Source organism: Cetorhinus maximus, chromosome 1 (assembly GCF_964194155.1).
Source record: "Cetorhinus maximus chromosome 1, sCetMax3.hap1.1, whole genome shotgun sequence".
Taxonomy (NCBI): domain Eukaryota; kingdom Metazoa; phylum Chordata; class Chondrichthyes; order Lamniformes; family Cetorhinidae; genus Cetorhinus; species Cetorhinus maximus.
In genome coordinates this window covers 149,349,955-149,364,900 of record NC_135879.1, presented here as the reverse complement: position 1 = coordinate 149,364,900, position 14,946 = coordinate 149,349,955, and the positions used below count along the sequence as shown (strand labels likewise).

Genomic DNA, 14,946 nt, shown 5'->3' with positions numbered 1-14,946 from the left:
ACTTGGGCAAAATACCAAGTCATCTTTTCATATAAGGCAAATGATAGTTCCATTATATTATCTGAAGTCTCCTTAAACCTGTACTGATTAAAATGGTCAAGGTTGTTTACACCTTACAGTGGCTTATCAGTTAGTGTCTTTGCGTTTGGAGGAAAAGCCATCAAGTCAATGAGTTTCGGTTTACTCCTTTGGAACACTCATGGAATTTTAAATGCATATGTCTGAGGATGTTTCCTCTCTATCTGGCTGAAGGGATTCCAGCCCAAATCCACAAGGAGAAAGTCAAGTAATCCTCGTTGTCCACTTTGAAAACAGCCTTTAAACTCAGTCTAAAGTTTGCAAAATGTGACCTTTAACTAAAAATTTGTAAAATCATAACTGTGCACCATAACGTAACTCATTTAACCCACTAAAGGAATGCTTAGCAGTTGGGCATATGGCTAATTATATCTTAGATTCTGGATATTTATAAATATTTTAGCAGCTGATATATTAAGAAATGTATGTTTATATTTAAGACTTTATAGGGCATTCAGCAATAAAACAAAAAAGCAATACATGGTAAAATATACTATATAGCAATAACAGAAATGCAATGTTTCATGTTCTGCATGGGAGTTTTGATTTAAATATTACTGAAACTCATTAGATTTCTGAGGAACCAATGTCAAATGCTATGATTTCTGTACACATGATAATCTTCACCTACTTCCAATGTTGATTCAATTATTTAATAGCGTGTTCATCTCTGTGCATGAAGGGTCTTCCATATCCTCGTTTGACTGCATTTTATTTATTGCTCCTCTAGTTTTATCCTCTTAGCCCACGTCTTCTGAAGGCAGCATCTCGTTTTGTGGTATAGATGGCTATAACCCTCTATTATCTTACTAAGTGGCTGATCTTCATGTATGGACCTGGGCATTGAATGGATTTACCCATGAAGGCCACCACAGCCAAAACAAAACACTAACTCTATCATCTCACTATGTCCACTTGTAATGTCTTCTATAAGCAATGCTGGATGATGATTAGGATTGCTGGGAACCCCAGCTGATTGTCTTTCTAATGCTGAGAATAGTGGCTGAGATTGGTTGGCACAGCACAGATAAGGGAACTACTTGGTGTATATGACTCAGCCCCATATCTTGTGGTTCATTTTACCCACTGTGATATCAGGAGGCTGATAGATATTTAATTATCATTGATTTCAGTTTAGGTAACTATTTTAAAAGTGTTTTTTTAAAGTGTGGGGTCTAATAGCAGTACTGAACTCAAAGGATGAGGTGAGAGTGACTGCCCTTGACATCAAGGCAGCATTTGACTGAGTGTGGCATCAAGGAGCCCTTGCAAAACTGGAGTCAATGGGAATGAGGGAGTAAAACTCTCCATTGGTTGAAGTCATACTTAGCACAAAGGAAGATAGTTGTTGGAAACTAATCATTTCAGCCCTAGGACATCGCTGCTTTATCAATGACCACTCCTCCATCATAAGGTCAGAAGTGTGGATGTTCACTGATGATTGCGCAGTCTTCATTGTCATTAGGGACTTCTCAGATACTAAGGCAGTTTGTGTACCCATGCTGCAAGGGTTGGACAACATTCAGGCTTGGGCTGATAAGTGGTAAATAACATTCACACCATACAAGTGCCAAGCAATGGCCAATAAGTGAGAATCTAACCATCTCCCCTTGATATTCAATGGCATTAATATCACTGAATCAGCCACCATCAACATTCTGGGGGAGTTACCATTGACCAGGAACTTAACTGGATTAGTCAGATAAATATTTTGACTACAGGAGCAGGTTAAAGGCTGGGAACTCTACAGTGAGTAACTCACCTCCTGACTTCCCAAAGCCTGTCCACCATCTACATGGCACAAGTCGGGAGTGTGATAGAATACGTCCCACTTTCCTGGATGCATGCAGCTCCAACAACATTCAAGGAGCTTAACGCAATCCAGGACAGGACAAAGCAGCCTGCTTGATCAGCACCCCATTTACCACCTTTAACATTCACTCCCTGCACGATCAATGCACAGTGGCAACAGTATGACAGTATGTATCATATACAAGATCCATTGCAGCGACTTACCAAGGCTCTTTGAACAGCACCTTCCAAACACCTCTACCACCTAGAAGGACAAGATCAACAGACGCATGGTTTCACCACCACCTGCAAGTTCCTCTCCAAGTGACAGACTTTTATTGGAAGTTTATCGCTAGTCCTTCACTGTCACTGGGTCAAAATCCTGAAACCCTCTTCCTGAAAGCACTATGGGTATGCCCGCACCAGATAGGTTGCAGCAGTTCAAGAAGGAAGCTCACCATTATATTCTCAAGGGCAATTAGGTTAAGAACAACAAATGCTGGCCTAGCCAGCGATGCCCACACCCCATGAAAAATAATCAAAAATCAATCAATTTTTTAAAAAGAACTTTATAGAAAGAGCACATGGGCTTAAGTAGAATCTGTAATATCATGAATAAACTTTACAACATTATTACAAAATCCGGAAATTAATCATATTGGAGTCATTTAACAATATTCAGGGGAGATGGTGACATAGTGGTATTGTCACTGGACTAGCAATCCAGAGAACCACAGTGGGGACCTGGGTTCAAATCCCACTTCAGCAGATGGTGAAATTTGAATTCAATAAAAATCTGACTGTAAAGGTCTAAAGATGACCACAAACCATTGCTGATTGTCAGGAAAAACCCATCTGGTTCACTAATGTCCTTTGGGGTAGGAAAGCTGCCATCTTTACCTAGTCTGGCCTACATGTGACTCCAGACCCACAGCAATGTGGTTGACTCTTAAATGCCCTCTGAACAAGGGCAATTAGGGATGGACAATAAATGCTGGCCTAGCTAGCACATCCCATGAACAAATAAAAAAAACTTCATCAGATCAATTGTTCAGCAGTAGATATTACTCAGTATATTATCCATTAAAAACCCAGTTACTTCTCACTGAACACGTTTTTGTGAGATTTCTAATATGAGAGCGGAGAAGTGGAGGTTCTCACCAATATCAAATTATCTTGCTGATTTCCGGCTCTGTGGGTGGTGGGGTTTCACAGCACAGCTTGTGGTGGAGCAGCAAATGACAGACTGCAACTTCAGGAATTCTGCATTAATCTGTGTTTGCACTAAATGCTGATGTTGCAGTCAGATTCAGGGGGCAATGTGCAAAACCTGACAGTTTATGTGAAAAACCCGCAAATTCCAGGCCCTTGTTTTACTTCCAGGCTACTGCTATGAAGTCAATTGCAGGCAGAAAAAAATAAAGTGGGAAACCTATAGTACGAAAGTACAAAAATTGAAAATTACCATGTAATGCTCCTAATTATCTTATGACAGTGATTGCAAAGAAATGTGCTTATTTATCTTTTAGCACACCAGCTTCGAATTTGGTCATCTGCTTCTGTCCCATGCTAGACTAGGGGCCACAAGGGAACATGGGGGCAGTTGGAAGGACAGAGCTTGACATAGGGGGTATGAGGGTCATAAGGGATGGATGGGAGGGCAGGGCTTGGCATGGGGGTATGAGGGGACATAGGGGCTTGTTGGAAGGGCTGAGCTTGGCATGGGAGCATGAGGTGACATGGGGGGGTGGGTGGAAGGATAGAGCCTGGCATTGGGGTCATGAGAGGACTTATGGGGTGGGTGGGGGGCATAAGGTGGCATGGATGGGGCATGGGGAGTGTTTGGAGGGTGAAGGGCCTTTGTTTTTTTTCTCACTGGGACAAAGCCCCACGGCACTAAAGTGGGTCTTTTAGCCTGTCTCAGCACTCAGCAGCCCCTGTGCCTGCCTCCATGCTTATTCTCACATCGGCTGGCCTCACTCTAGCTCCTAGCAATGAAGATCCCGCCTTGGCGGGCACTTTCTCCTGAGGAAGGCGGGTCAAGCTGAGAATTTTCTCGACTCCACCTGCCCACCTCAAGGAATGTTCTTCGTTCTTAGCTTAAAAAAATTCTCCTAAAGGCAAATTGTGAAGCCTTTTTAAAAAGTAATTGTGTATTTTTTCATTTGCTTGTACCTGCCACGACATGAGAATGTAAATTGCAAAAATAAGTTTCTTGAGACACATATTTTGAATGAAATGCATCCAAATCTTGCCCAAAATAAATCCTGCTGATGTTTTGATTTACTATTTGATTAAAAGCCCATTGCTTCCTGAATGAAAGCAATATTGTTACTTTTCATTTTCAGTAGACGAACAAATCAATGGTATAATTTGACAATTCAATCCATTTTTCATTGTCCCGGAGGTGCCCCTGAATCACGCTAACATTAGAAGGCATTTTGTTCATCATGAATTTGTTTTACAATTGGAATTTGCAGGCTGGAATCTCCAACTCGGACTCTGACAATGGAAGCCCCAAAGGGAGTGCATATTACTGCAGTTGAAGGGGACTTCAAGGCAACCTGTCGAAGGGAACTACAGCTCCATTCTACAGATGGGAAAGTAAGCTCTCCTAATGGAGATTTGCACTTGTTAATCTTTCACAAAGCTGTCCTCTTATATCAAGATGTTATATTGGCCCTGGGTTGGACATAGAAGATTGCAAACAAAGTAGTGATTCATTTCTAAAGGATTAGAATGTAAAAGGAAGGAGCTAATTTTAAATTTATACAGCACCTTCATTAATCCATGCAAAAAGGATAGGGAGATACTGGAGAAAGTGATGAAATAATTTGCAAAAGTGGTACCAGAGCTGAGGACCATTCGGAAAGATTCAGCAGATTGAGGCTCTTTTCTTTGGAAAAGAGAAGGCTAATGGGAGACCTTTGCTGTAGATTCTATGTAGTCTTATGAGATGCCACTGTAGTGTTCAATCCATGTGTGTTTGATTGTGAGAGTCTCTTTACTATTGTTGCTCACTGTGCTTGATTAGCCTGAGCCTGAGTGTATATTCAGAGAAATGTAAATCAACTGTGGAAGTTGCTGGAAGCAAAGAGCTGTAAACATGGAACAGGCATTTAAAAAAAAAAATCTCTTGTAAATAAAGTTCCTATACGTACAGTGCAGAATCTTGTGCCCTCCCCGAGGCGAGTTTGTTGGCAGGGGGCATTTAATCGGTGGGGAGTGACAAGTGGGTACCATGCCACCCTCCTGTCTCCACCCCAATTAAGTCTGTGGTTAATCTTCCTGTCCCGCTTCCAATTGAGGCCCTTAAGTGGGCAATTAATAGCCACTTAAAGGGGTTCATCCCACCGTCAGTGGTATTAACCCAATGGTTGGTGGGGGGTTCGCCATGCTGTGTGCATGACAAGCAAACTGTGGCATGTTTACTTGTTAGCTTCCAGGGGGTTTGGGGGTCCCTCATTCAAAGGCACTCAGTGCCTGATCGAGCGACCCAGCATCGGGAAGTGGGGGCGGGGAGGGGGGTGCAATGAGGGCGTATTCCTACTGCCGACTCCCGTACACCATCTCCCCCCGGCCCAACTTCTTATATATTTAATATATTTATATAACATATTTATTTTTAACCAATTTCACTATGGCCCTGAATTTACTTAGGGATTCCACCTGAATCACCAAACAATGAATGAGGAGCCTCAGTTGCGTGGATAGGTTGGAGAAGCTGGTGTTGTCCTCCTTGGAGATGAGAAAATTAAGAAGAGATTTGATAGAGTTGTTCAAATTTAAGAGGGGTCTGGACAGATTAGATAGTGAGAAACTGTTCTCTTTGCTAGAAGGGTCAAGAACCAGAGGACACTAATTCAAGGTGATTGGCAAAAGGAACAACAGTGACATGAGGAAATAATTGTTTCTGCAGAGAGTGGTTAGGATCTGGAATACACTGCCTGAGTGTGCGGTGGAGGCTGATTCAATCAGGGATTTCAAACGAGAATTTAATAATTATCTGAACAGAAAGAAAATGTAAGGCTACAGGGAAAAGGCAGGGGAGTATAACGAGGTGAGTTGCTGTATTAGAGAGCCGGGTTTCACGGGAGGGTAGATGAAGGGAATTTTGATTCAATACTGAAGCTAAGTTACAAAATCATTATGAATCTTGTGTAAAATGGAAAATCCTTGTTAGTTGGAAATGAATAATAGGCTGTCATTTAATCAAATCAAGTAATGTTGAAACCCACAAAAGTGCAACTTGAATGATTTATGGATATCATCTGTGATTAAATTATTTGCTTGCGGTCATTCTGTAGCATTTTTTCAATGTTGTGCTTCACAGCCATGACTGTCATTCTTTCATGCTATGTGATTAGGCCTGGATCATTTTCACCAACAATTTAAACTACTGACTGACTGAAGAGTACCACCACAAATAATGAGCTCTCATTTAAAATTATATTGGGTCAGTAGCAGGGACTGCAATGAAAGTGCATAACGAAAGCCTGTGTTTTTCAGAAGGTGGCAGTCTGATTACTAGCTCATTAAGATCAGTTTAAACAGTCGTGTAAGTTAGGACTTGGAAAATCAGATTAGAGGGATATGCTTTGTCCCCTGTATTATCATTTAACAGGATAGTCAGTTTTAACTATTCTATATAGGGTCACAAGGCACATTTAGCACCATTGCACATATAGAGCTGAATAATATTGGGGTGGGGGGGGGTGGGGGTGGGGGGTGGGTGGATGTCAAACGTTTTGGATAAGTCATAGAAGGGTTTAAGGCTGCGGGCAAGTAGGAAGGTTTCCTCTACATTGGAGAGACCAAATGCAGACTGGGTGACCGCTTTGCAGAACACCTTCGGTCTGTCTGCAAGCATGACCCAGACCTCCCTGTTGCTTGCCATTTCAACACTCCACCCTGCTCTCATGCCCACATGTCTGTCCTTGGCCTGTTGCAATGTTCCAGTGAAGCGCAATGCAAACTGGAGGAACAGCACCTCATCTTCCGACTAGGCACTTTACAGCCTTCCAGACTGAATATTGAGTTCAGCAATTTTAGATCATGAACTCTCTCTTCCATCCCCATCCCCTTTCCGACCCCCCCACTTTTTTTTCAATAATTTATATAGATTTTTCTTTTCCCACCTATTTCCATTATTTTTAAATGTATTTCCATCCATTGTTTTATCTCTACCTTTTAACCTATTTCGATTCCCCCCCACCCCACCCCCACTAGGGCTATCTGTACCTTGCTCGTCCTGCTTTCTACCCTTATTAGCACATTCCTTAGATAATATCACCACCTTCAACACCTCTTTGACCTTTTGTCTATGACATTTTTTTGGCTATCTCCACCTATTACTGGTTCTCTATCCAGCTCTCCCTGTCCTACCCCCCCGCCTTAAACCAGCTTATATTTCACCTCTTTTCTATTTTTACTTAGTTCTGTTGAAGAGTCATACGGACTCAAAACGTTAACTGTGCTCCTCTCCGCAGAAGCTGTCAGACCTGCTGAGTTTTTCCAGGTATTTTTATTTTTGTTGTGGATTTCCAGCATCCGCAGTTTTTTGCTTTTATCTTAGGAAGGAAGAGGGGTGGGTTCCATCTTAGGTGGGGCCGCCCCACGATCGGCAAAGGGAAGCACCCAAAGAGTGATACCCCCCTTCCTTCCTGCCCTTTGATGAAGTTCTTTTAAAAATTGCGCTGCCCACTTGTGCCCAGCTATCCACGGCAAAGGTTATATGAAGTGGGTAGTGTATTATCAGGGTCAGTTGGCTTGATAACAAGCCTAATTGACTCTGAATTACTTTTTTGAATGTGGTAATCAGACTGCCGATTTTGGTGCCCATCCACCACCCCACCGCCCCTCCCCCCCACTGTTTTATGTGGGCGAGTTCAGGAGTGGGCGGGAAGGTGATGGGGTGGGCACCCACCCTATCTTATGTGCCCTTCCGCCCAAAACAGATCCAATGTAGGCATGTAAAATACAGCCTTTGGTGTGAAGCTTCCAAAACTTACTCTCAAAGCCCCATTTGCAACAACTATTCAGTCAAAATATCTACCATGGGAAAATACATGTCAGTCAAAAATTAGGAAATTAGAAAGGAATTCAGGCATAAATTTTACACTTAAGGAGCAAAAATGTTCATAAGAATTACCAATGAATACCTTTGAAGAAGACAGTCTCTGATCCCTGTCACGAGCACCATACCCTAGCCATTGACTTCATCCCTTCATCCTCCTCCCCAGCCACTTCCTCGTGCTGATTCAGATTGTTGACAACATCCAGTGTCCTGTTAGATCCTCGGCTGAGCTTCCAATCCCATATCCATCCCAAAGACTAACCTAATATCAACCACCTTTGCCATCAGCTCTGTCTCAACCCATCCACCTCTGCAATCCTCACACATGTCTTTGTCACCTCCAAACATGACATTCTCAAAAAACTGATTGGACCCAAGGGCAGAGAATGGACAGATCACCTGCTGGTAGTCTTAATTTGGAATACAACTGAGTTCCACTGGTACTCTGTTCCATTTTCAGTTCCAGTCATTTTCTGGAGGACTGGGTGGATCTTTTGCCCATCCCTTCTACATCAAAGGGACATGTCTATGGGAATTCATGGCTTACTGTGAGAATTCTATCCTGTAAACCATTACAACGCCTCAGCTGTGAGTTAGCATGAGTCTGAAGGCATGAAACCTTTACCATTCTAAGGCAACAAATCCTGGAGTAGATTAATTTTGCTTTGGCATATGCTTAAACTAATCAAAATACTATGGATGCTGGAAATCAGAAATAAATATAGAAAATGCTGGAAATACTCAAGTCTGGCAACAGGCCTTTCATCAGGATTGAACTGATGGAAGGTCACAGATCTGAAATGTTGATTGTTTTTCTCTCTCCACAAATGCTCCCAGACCTGCTGAGCATTTCCAGCATTTTCTGTTTTTATTTAAGCAGATGCCATGCTGGTTCCATTAGGAGTTGAAGAGAGGAACAAAATCCCATTCTTGTTGGGTCCTACCTGGATCTATCCCAACCTTGGAAAGGCCTAGAGCTTCTCCAAATTTCCAGGCCTCTTCAAATCATAGAATCTTACGACTTTGAAGGAGACTGTTTGACCCATTATGCCTGTGCCAGCTCTATGAAAGAGCTATCCAATTAGACCCACTTCCTTCCCATTGTGCTATTAATGTTTCCTTTTGACTGACTTATGCAACTGCCAGTGATGGAGTTGGCTCTGGCATATGATTTGGAATTGAGTCTGCGTCACTTTGCATGGGGAGTTGATGGCGTAATGGTATTGTCGCTGGACTAGTAATCCAGAAACCCAGGATAATGCTCTGGGGACCTGATAATGCTCTGGGGACCTGGGTTAAAATCCCGCCACGGCAGATGGTGGAATTTGAATTCAATAAAAATCTGCAATTAAATCTGGACCACAAAACCATAGTCAATTGTTGTAAAAACCCCCATTTGGTTCACTAATGCCCTTCCCTCCCTATAGGGCAGGAAATCTGTCATCCGAACCAGCTAGTACAGTGATAGGAGGGAGGGAGTTGCTCAACATCAACTCTAGACCCCATGAAGTCTCATGGCATCAGGCCAAACATGGGCAAGGAAACCTCCTGCCACCCTCCCTCAGCTGATGAATCCATGCTGAACATCACTTAGAGGAAGCACTGAGGGTGCAAGATCACAGAACTCTGGGTGGGGCCCATCACCAAGAGTGGCTCAGTAGCACCAATGCAGGCCGAGTCCTAAATGACATAGCAGTTAGACTGGGGCAGGTGGTGAGGGGAAAAACATACATATTCATCTTCACCAACCTGCCTGCCGCAGATGACAGTATCGATAGTGACCACCCCACAGTAATTGTGGAGATGAAGCCCTGCCTTCACACTGAGGATGCCTTCCATCTTATTGTGTGCCACTACCACCGTGCTAAATGTGACAGATTTCGAAAAGATCTAGCAACTCAAGACTGGGCATCCATGAGGTGCTGTGGGACAGCAGCAGCAGCAGAATTGTACTCAAACATAACCTGTAACCTCATGGCCCAGCATATGCCCCACTCTACCATTACCATCAAGCCAGGGATCAACCCTGCTTCAATGAAGAGTGCAGGAGGACATGCCAGGAGCAGCACCAGGCATACCTAAAAGTGAGGTATCAGCCTGATGAAGCTATAAAACAGGATTACTTGCGTGCCAAATAGCATATGCAGCAAGTGATAGACAGGACTAAATAATGCCACAACCAATGGATCAGATCTAAGTCCTGCCACATTCAGTCATGAGTGGTGTGGACAATTGAACAACTCACTAAAGGAGGAGGCTTCACAAATATCCCCATCCTCCATGATGGAGGAGTCCAGCACATCAGTGGAAAAGATAAGGCTGAAGCATTTGCTACGATCTTCAGCCAGAAATGTTGAGCGGGTGGTCCATCTCAGTCTCCTCCGGAGGTCCCCAGCATCACAGATGCCAGTCTTCATCCAATTCGATTCACTCCAGGCAATATCAAGAAATGGCTGAAGGCACTGGATACTGCAAAGCCTATGGGCCCTGACAATATTCCGGCAATAGTACTGAAGACATGAGCTCCAGAACTTGCCGCACCCCTAGTCAAGCTGTTCCAGTACAGCTACAACATTGGCATCTATCCAGCTACATGGAAAATTGCCCAGGTATGTCCTGTACAGAAAGGCAGGACAAATCCAACCCAGCTAATTGCCGCCCCATCAGTCTACTCTCCAACATCAATAAAGTAATGGAAAGGGTCATCAACAGTGCTATTAAGCGGCACTTGCTTAGCAAAAACCTGCTCACTGATGTCCAGTTTGGGTTCCGCCAGGGCCACTCAGCTCCTGACCTCATTACAGCCTTGGTTCAAACATATACAAAAGAGCTGAACTCCCGAGGTGAGGAGAGAGTGACTGCCCTTGACATCAAGGCAGCATTTGACAGAGTGTGGCATCAAGGAGCCCTAGCAAAGCTGGAGTCAATGGGAATCAGGGGGAAAACCCTCAACTGGTTGGAGTCATACCTAGCACAAAGGAAGATGGGTGTGGTTGTTGGAGGTCAGTCATCTCAGCTCCAGGACATCACTGCAGGAGTTCCTCAGGGTAGTGTCCTAGGCCCAACCATCTTCAGCTGCTTCATCAATGACCTTCCTTCCATCATAAGGTCAGAAGTGGGGATGTTTGCTGATGATTACAAGATGTTCAGCACATTTGCTACTTCTCAGATACTGAAACAGTCCATGTCCAAATGCAGCAAGATCTGGACAATATCCAAGCTTGGGCTGACAAGTGGCAAGTAACATTCACGCCACACAAGTGTCAGGCAATGACAATTTCCAACAAGAATGAATCCAACGATCACCCCTTGATGTTCAACGGCATTACCATCACTGAATCCCCCACTATCAACATCCTGGGGGTTACCATTGAGCAGAAACTGAACTGGACTAGCCATATAAATACTGTGGCTACAAGAGCAGTTCAGAGGCTAGGAATCATGCAATGAGTAACTCACCTCCTGACTCCCCATAGCCTGTCCACCATCTACAAGGCACAAGTCAGGAGTGTGATGGAATACTCCCCACTTGCCTGGATGAGTGCAGCTCCCACAACACCGAACAAACTTGACACCATCCAAGACAAAACAATCCGCTTGATTGGCACCACATCCACAAACATTCACTCCCTTCACCACCGATGCACAGTAGCAGCAGTGTGTACCATCCACAAGATGCACTGCAGGAATTCACCAAGGCTCCTTAGACAGCACCTTCCAAACCCACCTAGAAGGACAAGGGCAGCAGATATATGGGATCACCACCGCCTAGAAGTTCCCCTCCAAGTGACTCACCATCCTGACTTGGAAAGATATCGCCGTTCCTTTACTATGGCAGGGTCAAAATCCTGGAACTCCCTTCCTAACAGCACTGTGGGTGTACCTACACCGCATGGACTGCAGCGGTTCAAGAAGGCAGCTCACCACCACCTTCTCAAGGGCAACTAGGACGGGCAATAAATGCTGGCCCAGCCAGCGAAGCCCACATCCCATGAATGAATAAAAAAAACAGTGCCTGGGTAGAAAGCAGTCTACACTGCATTTCCAAAGGTGGAGTGAAACTTCAGGCATATCAACTAAATGGAAGTTGCTGTAGCTTTCTTTGACAGCCATACAAGTAAATGTAGTTTTTTGAGGGATGTATTGTAGATGTGATAGTTTCTCGGTTAATCATGATACCATAAAGAATGTAGTGCACCACAGAAAAAATAAGGTTAGGATTAAAGGTTAGCTAACTTGAATAGGACTAGTATATACCCATTTCACTATGGCACATCAGAACAGTGGAAGTGATCAAATACTTGTGGCACAGATAATGCAAAGGATTTTTTTTTGCCTGAACCCAACAGCCCCCTTTACAAAGGAGCTTATCTGCATAATGGGGTTGTCTCTTTGGACTATCTTTCCATTGTCCACCGCTGACACCATATTAATTTAGTTATGTGGCTTTGTTTGGCATAAGCAAGAATTAATACATTATAATAGTTAAGCAGTAGTTTATAAAGCATAATTGAGAATTATATTACCCATTGTCATTTGTCTGGAAGGCATGACCCAGTCCCTTGTGCTCATTCACCTAGCTCATTTGCATATCTTCTTCAGTGAGAGAGACCCACTCTCATTAGGTTAAATTGCAAAAGCCAAAACTGTTGCAAAATTCATCAAATCACAATGATGGTGCACATACTTCCAACCATAGCACTGGCTCCATGCCCACACCACCACCCTCTTCCCCCGCCTGTCTTCTTTGCCTTTTAGCCTTACCACAAGCGTTTTCTGTTCCTGACACTGATGGCTCACCCCATAGACCTTGACGACAACGCAAGTTCTAATTGTAAATAAAACCTAGGCTCAATATCATTATTTTTGCTAATTCTAACAGAGGAGAAATAAAATTGTAACCTAGCAAACTTTAAATATTAAGCTGCAATCTAGCAGAGCTTAATACTGGAAAATAGTCAAAAGGATTATAATTGATTGTATTTCAACAAATAACAAGAGTTCTCAGTCCACACAACAGGTATAGAGGAGGGACAAGAGATAATGATGTTGACAGCTTCAAATCTCAGACTGTTCTTCCTTTTGTTAGTTATTTTAATAATAAGTTACTTGTGACTGTTACTCATCTTGCACCTATGGCCAGTTAGTCCAAAAGCAATTTAATTTCATGGAACAACTGTTCCAGTCAAAACTGTAGTCTCTTAGCTCTTTGAAGCCTAATCTGTCTAATTATCCACCTAACTCTACATTCGTAAAATGAATCTAAGATTTTAATGGAGGTCTAGGCCAGAGCCCAGGCCACTTGATGCTGTTGAACGAACCTGTAGTCCAGCTTCAACCTGGGGGAGTCCAGCTGGGCTGAGGAAACTTCCAGCGTGGCCAGTTCTTTCCCCAGCCCTGCCCCGTCTGACAGCATGGTCCATATTTTGGGTGGATGGAAGTATCGTCCCATCCAAGCACCATCAGAACCTTACTGCCTCGGCCAGAAGACAGCAAATTCAGATCCTACCTGATTTCCCTAATGAAACTCTGCTCTCGTGGACAACCTGCATAGAAATTGTGCCACTGGCTCCCATTAAATTCATGTCCGCAGGTTGCAAGGGAATATTTAATGAGAGCTCTGTAATCAAGATCTGAATAAAGAACAAAACTTATCCAACATTAGACAAGAAATAAATTGAACTCAGATTCTAGAATCTGTTTTGTCTTTCACAATAGAGCCCTGAAGATAAGTTCACCATTGTAAAACTATGGCCGAGATTTTCTGGTCCCAGGCATTGTCACGGGTGCGATGGGAAAATTTGGAGAGTGGCCTTCCCGTTCTGCCCGCGACAATGTCCACTGCTGGTGGGGCCAGAAAATCCAGCCCCACGTTTGTGCAATTTGAATTTTGTCAATTTTTCTACACTGGGGCCATTCTGTATACCAACATGAATTAAATGGAACAAAATGTTCATTTTGTTCAGTTGAATTATTTAATAAACATCACACGTGTCCAGTCTACATTACTAGGACAAAAACAAAAATAGCTGGAAAAACTCAGCAGGTCTGACAGCATCTGCAGGGCGGAACACAGTTAACGTTTCGAGTCCGTATGACTCTTCATGATGAAGACTCTGGTGAAGAGTCATACGGACTCGAAACGTTAACTGTGTTCCTCTCCGCAGATGCTGTCAGACCTGCTGAGTTTTTCCAGCTATTTTTGTTTTTGTTTCAGATTTCCAGCATCCGCAGTATTTTGCTTTTATCTACATTACTGGGACCTTACCATTATTACAGAGTCTCGTGAGTGAGGTTTCTCTTTTCATCTCTTTCCTTCAGATTTTTTTAAATGCAAAGACAATCCGATTGGGAAATATCCCCCAGGTCTCCGCCTCTTCATCCTCAGCCAGTTCTTCAAACCTACGTCAGACTGTCTACGAAGTGTGCGTGTGTCCCAATGGCAAACTCTTTCTATCCCCAGCAGCGGCAGGTTCCACCTGTCAGTCGAACAGCAACACCTGTTTGCGGATTTAAATCTGTGGACGCTGTTGCAATTCTACCACCGTAAAAGCCTTTTCGATACTGTCCCTTGGCATCTGTTTTGACTCTCATGGTGAATCAGGAACCACAATATTGCCGCACAGTAGTAGGACGTTGCGACCTTTCCAATGGGAGTGGACCAGCCGGTGTGTAAACTGTCAGTGAAGAGATCTGCCTGTACCAGGAGAACCTGGATACCAACCTTTTCCAGAAAGGGGAGAAATACACAGGTGCCTTTGCTAATCTAAGTAAAGCACATAGTTTTTTTTAATTGTTAGCAGGACCTGATTATGAAAAAATTGAATATTTAATACCACAAATCTGATAATAAGTCATTTCTCAAAACTTTATTTCCCTTTTCAACATCTAAATGGACTCTGGTTTTACCATATAGCATCAAATGGGAGTTCAAGAAATTCCTAAGTAGTTTTGATTGAGCATTTAAATATAATGTGGTATTTGCATGTCATTCATTTGGG

The 14,946-nt window shown here is 43.3% G+C and overlaps 1 protein-coding gene across 1 annotated transcript in view; it reads left to right on the top strand.

Annotated features, from left to right (window-relative positions):
• Nucleotides 1–14,461, top strand: part of sgcz (sarcoglycan zeta) — a 615,676-nt gene extending 601,215 nt beyond the window's left edge. The window contains exons 6-7 of the mRNA XM_078531663.1: nucleotides 4,350–4,473; nucleotides 14,267–14,461. Of these exons, the coding sequence (XP_078387789.1) occupies nucleotides 4,350–4,473; nucleotides 14,267–14,461 (319 nt within the window). The remainder of the gene's footprint in view (nucleotides 1–4,349; nucleotides 4,474–14,266) is intronic.
• The last annotated feature ends 485 nt before the right edge of the window (nucleotides 14,462–14,946 follow it).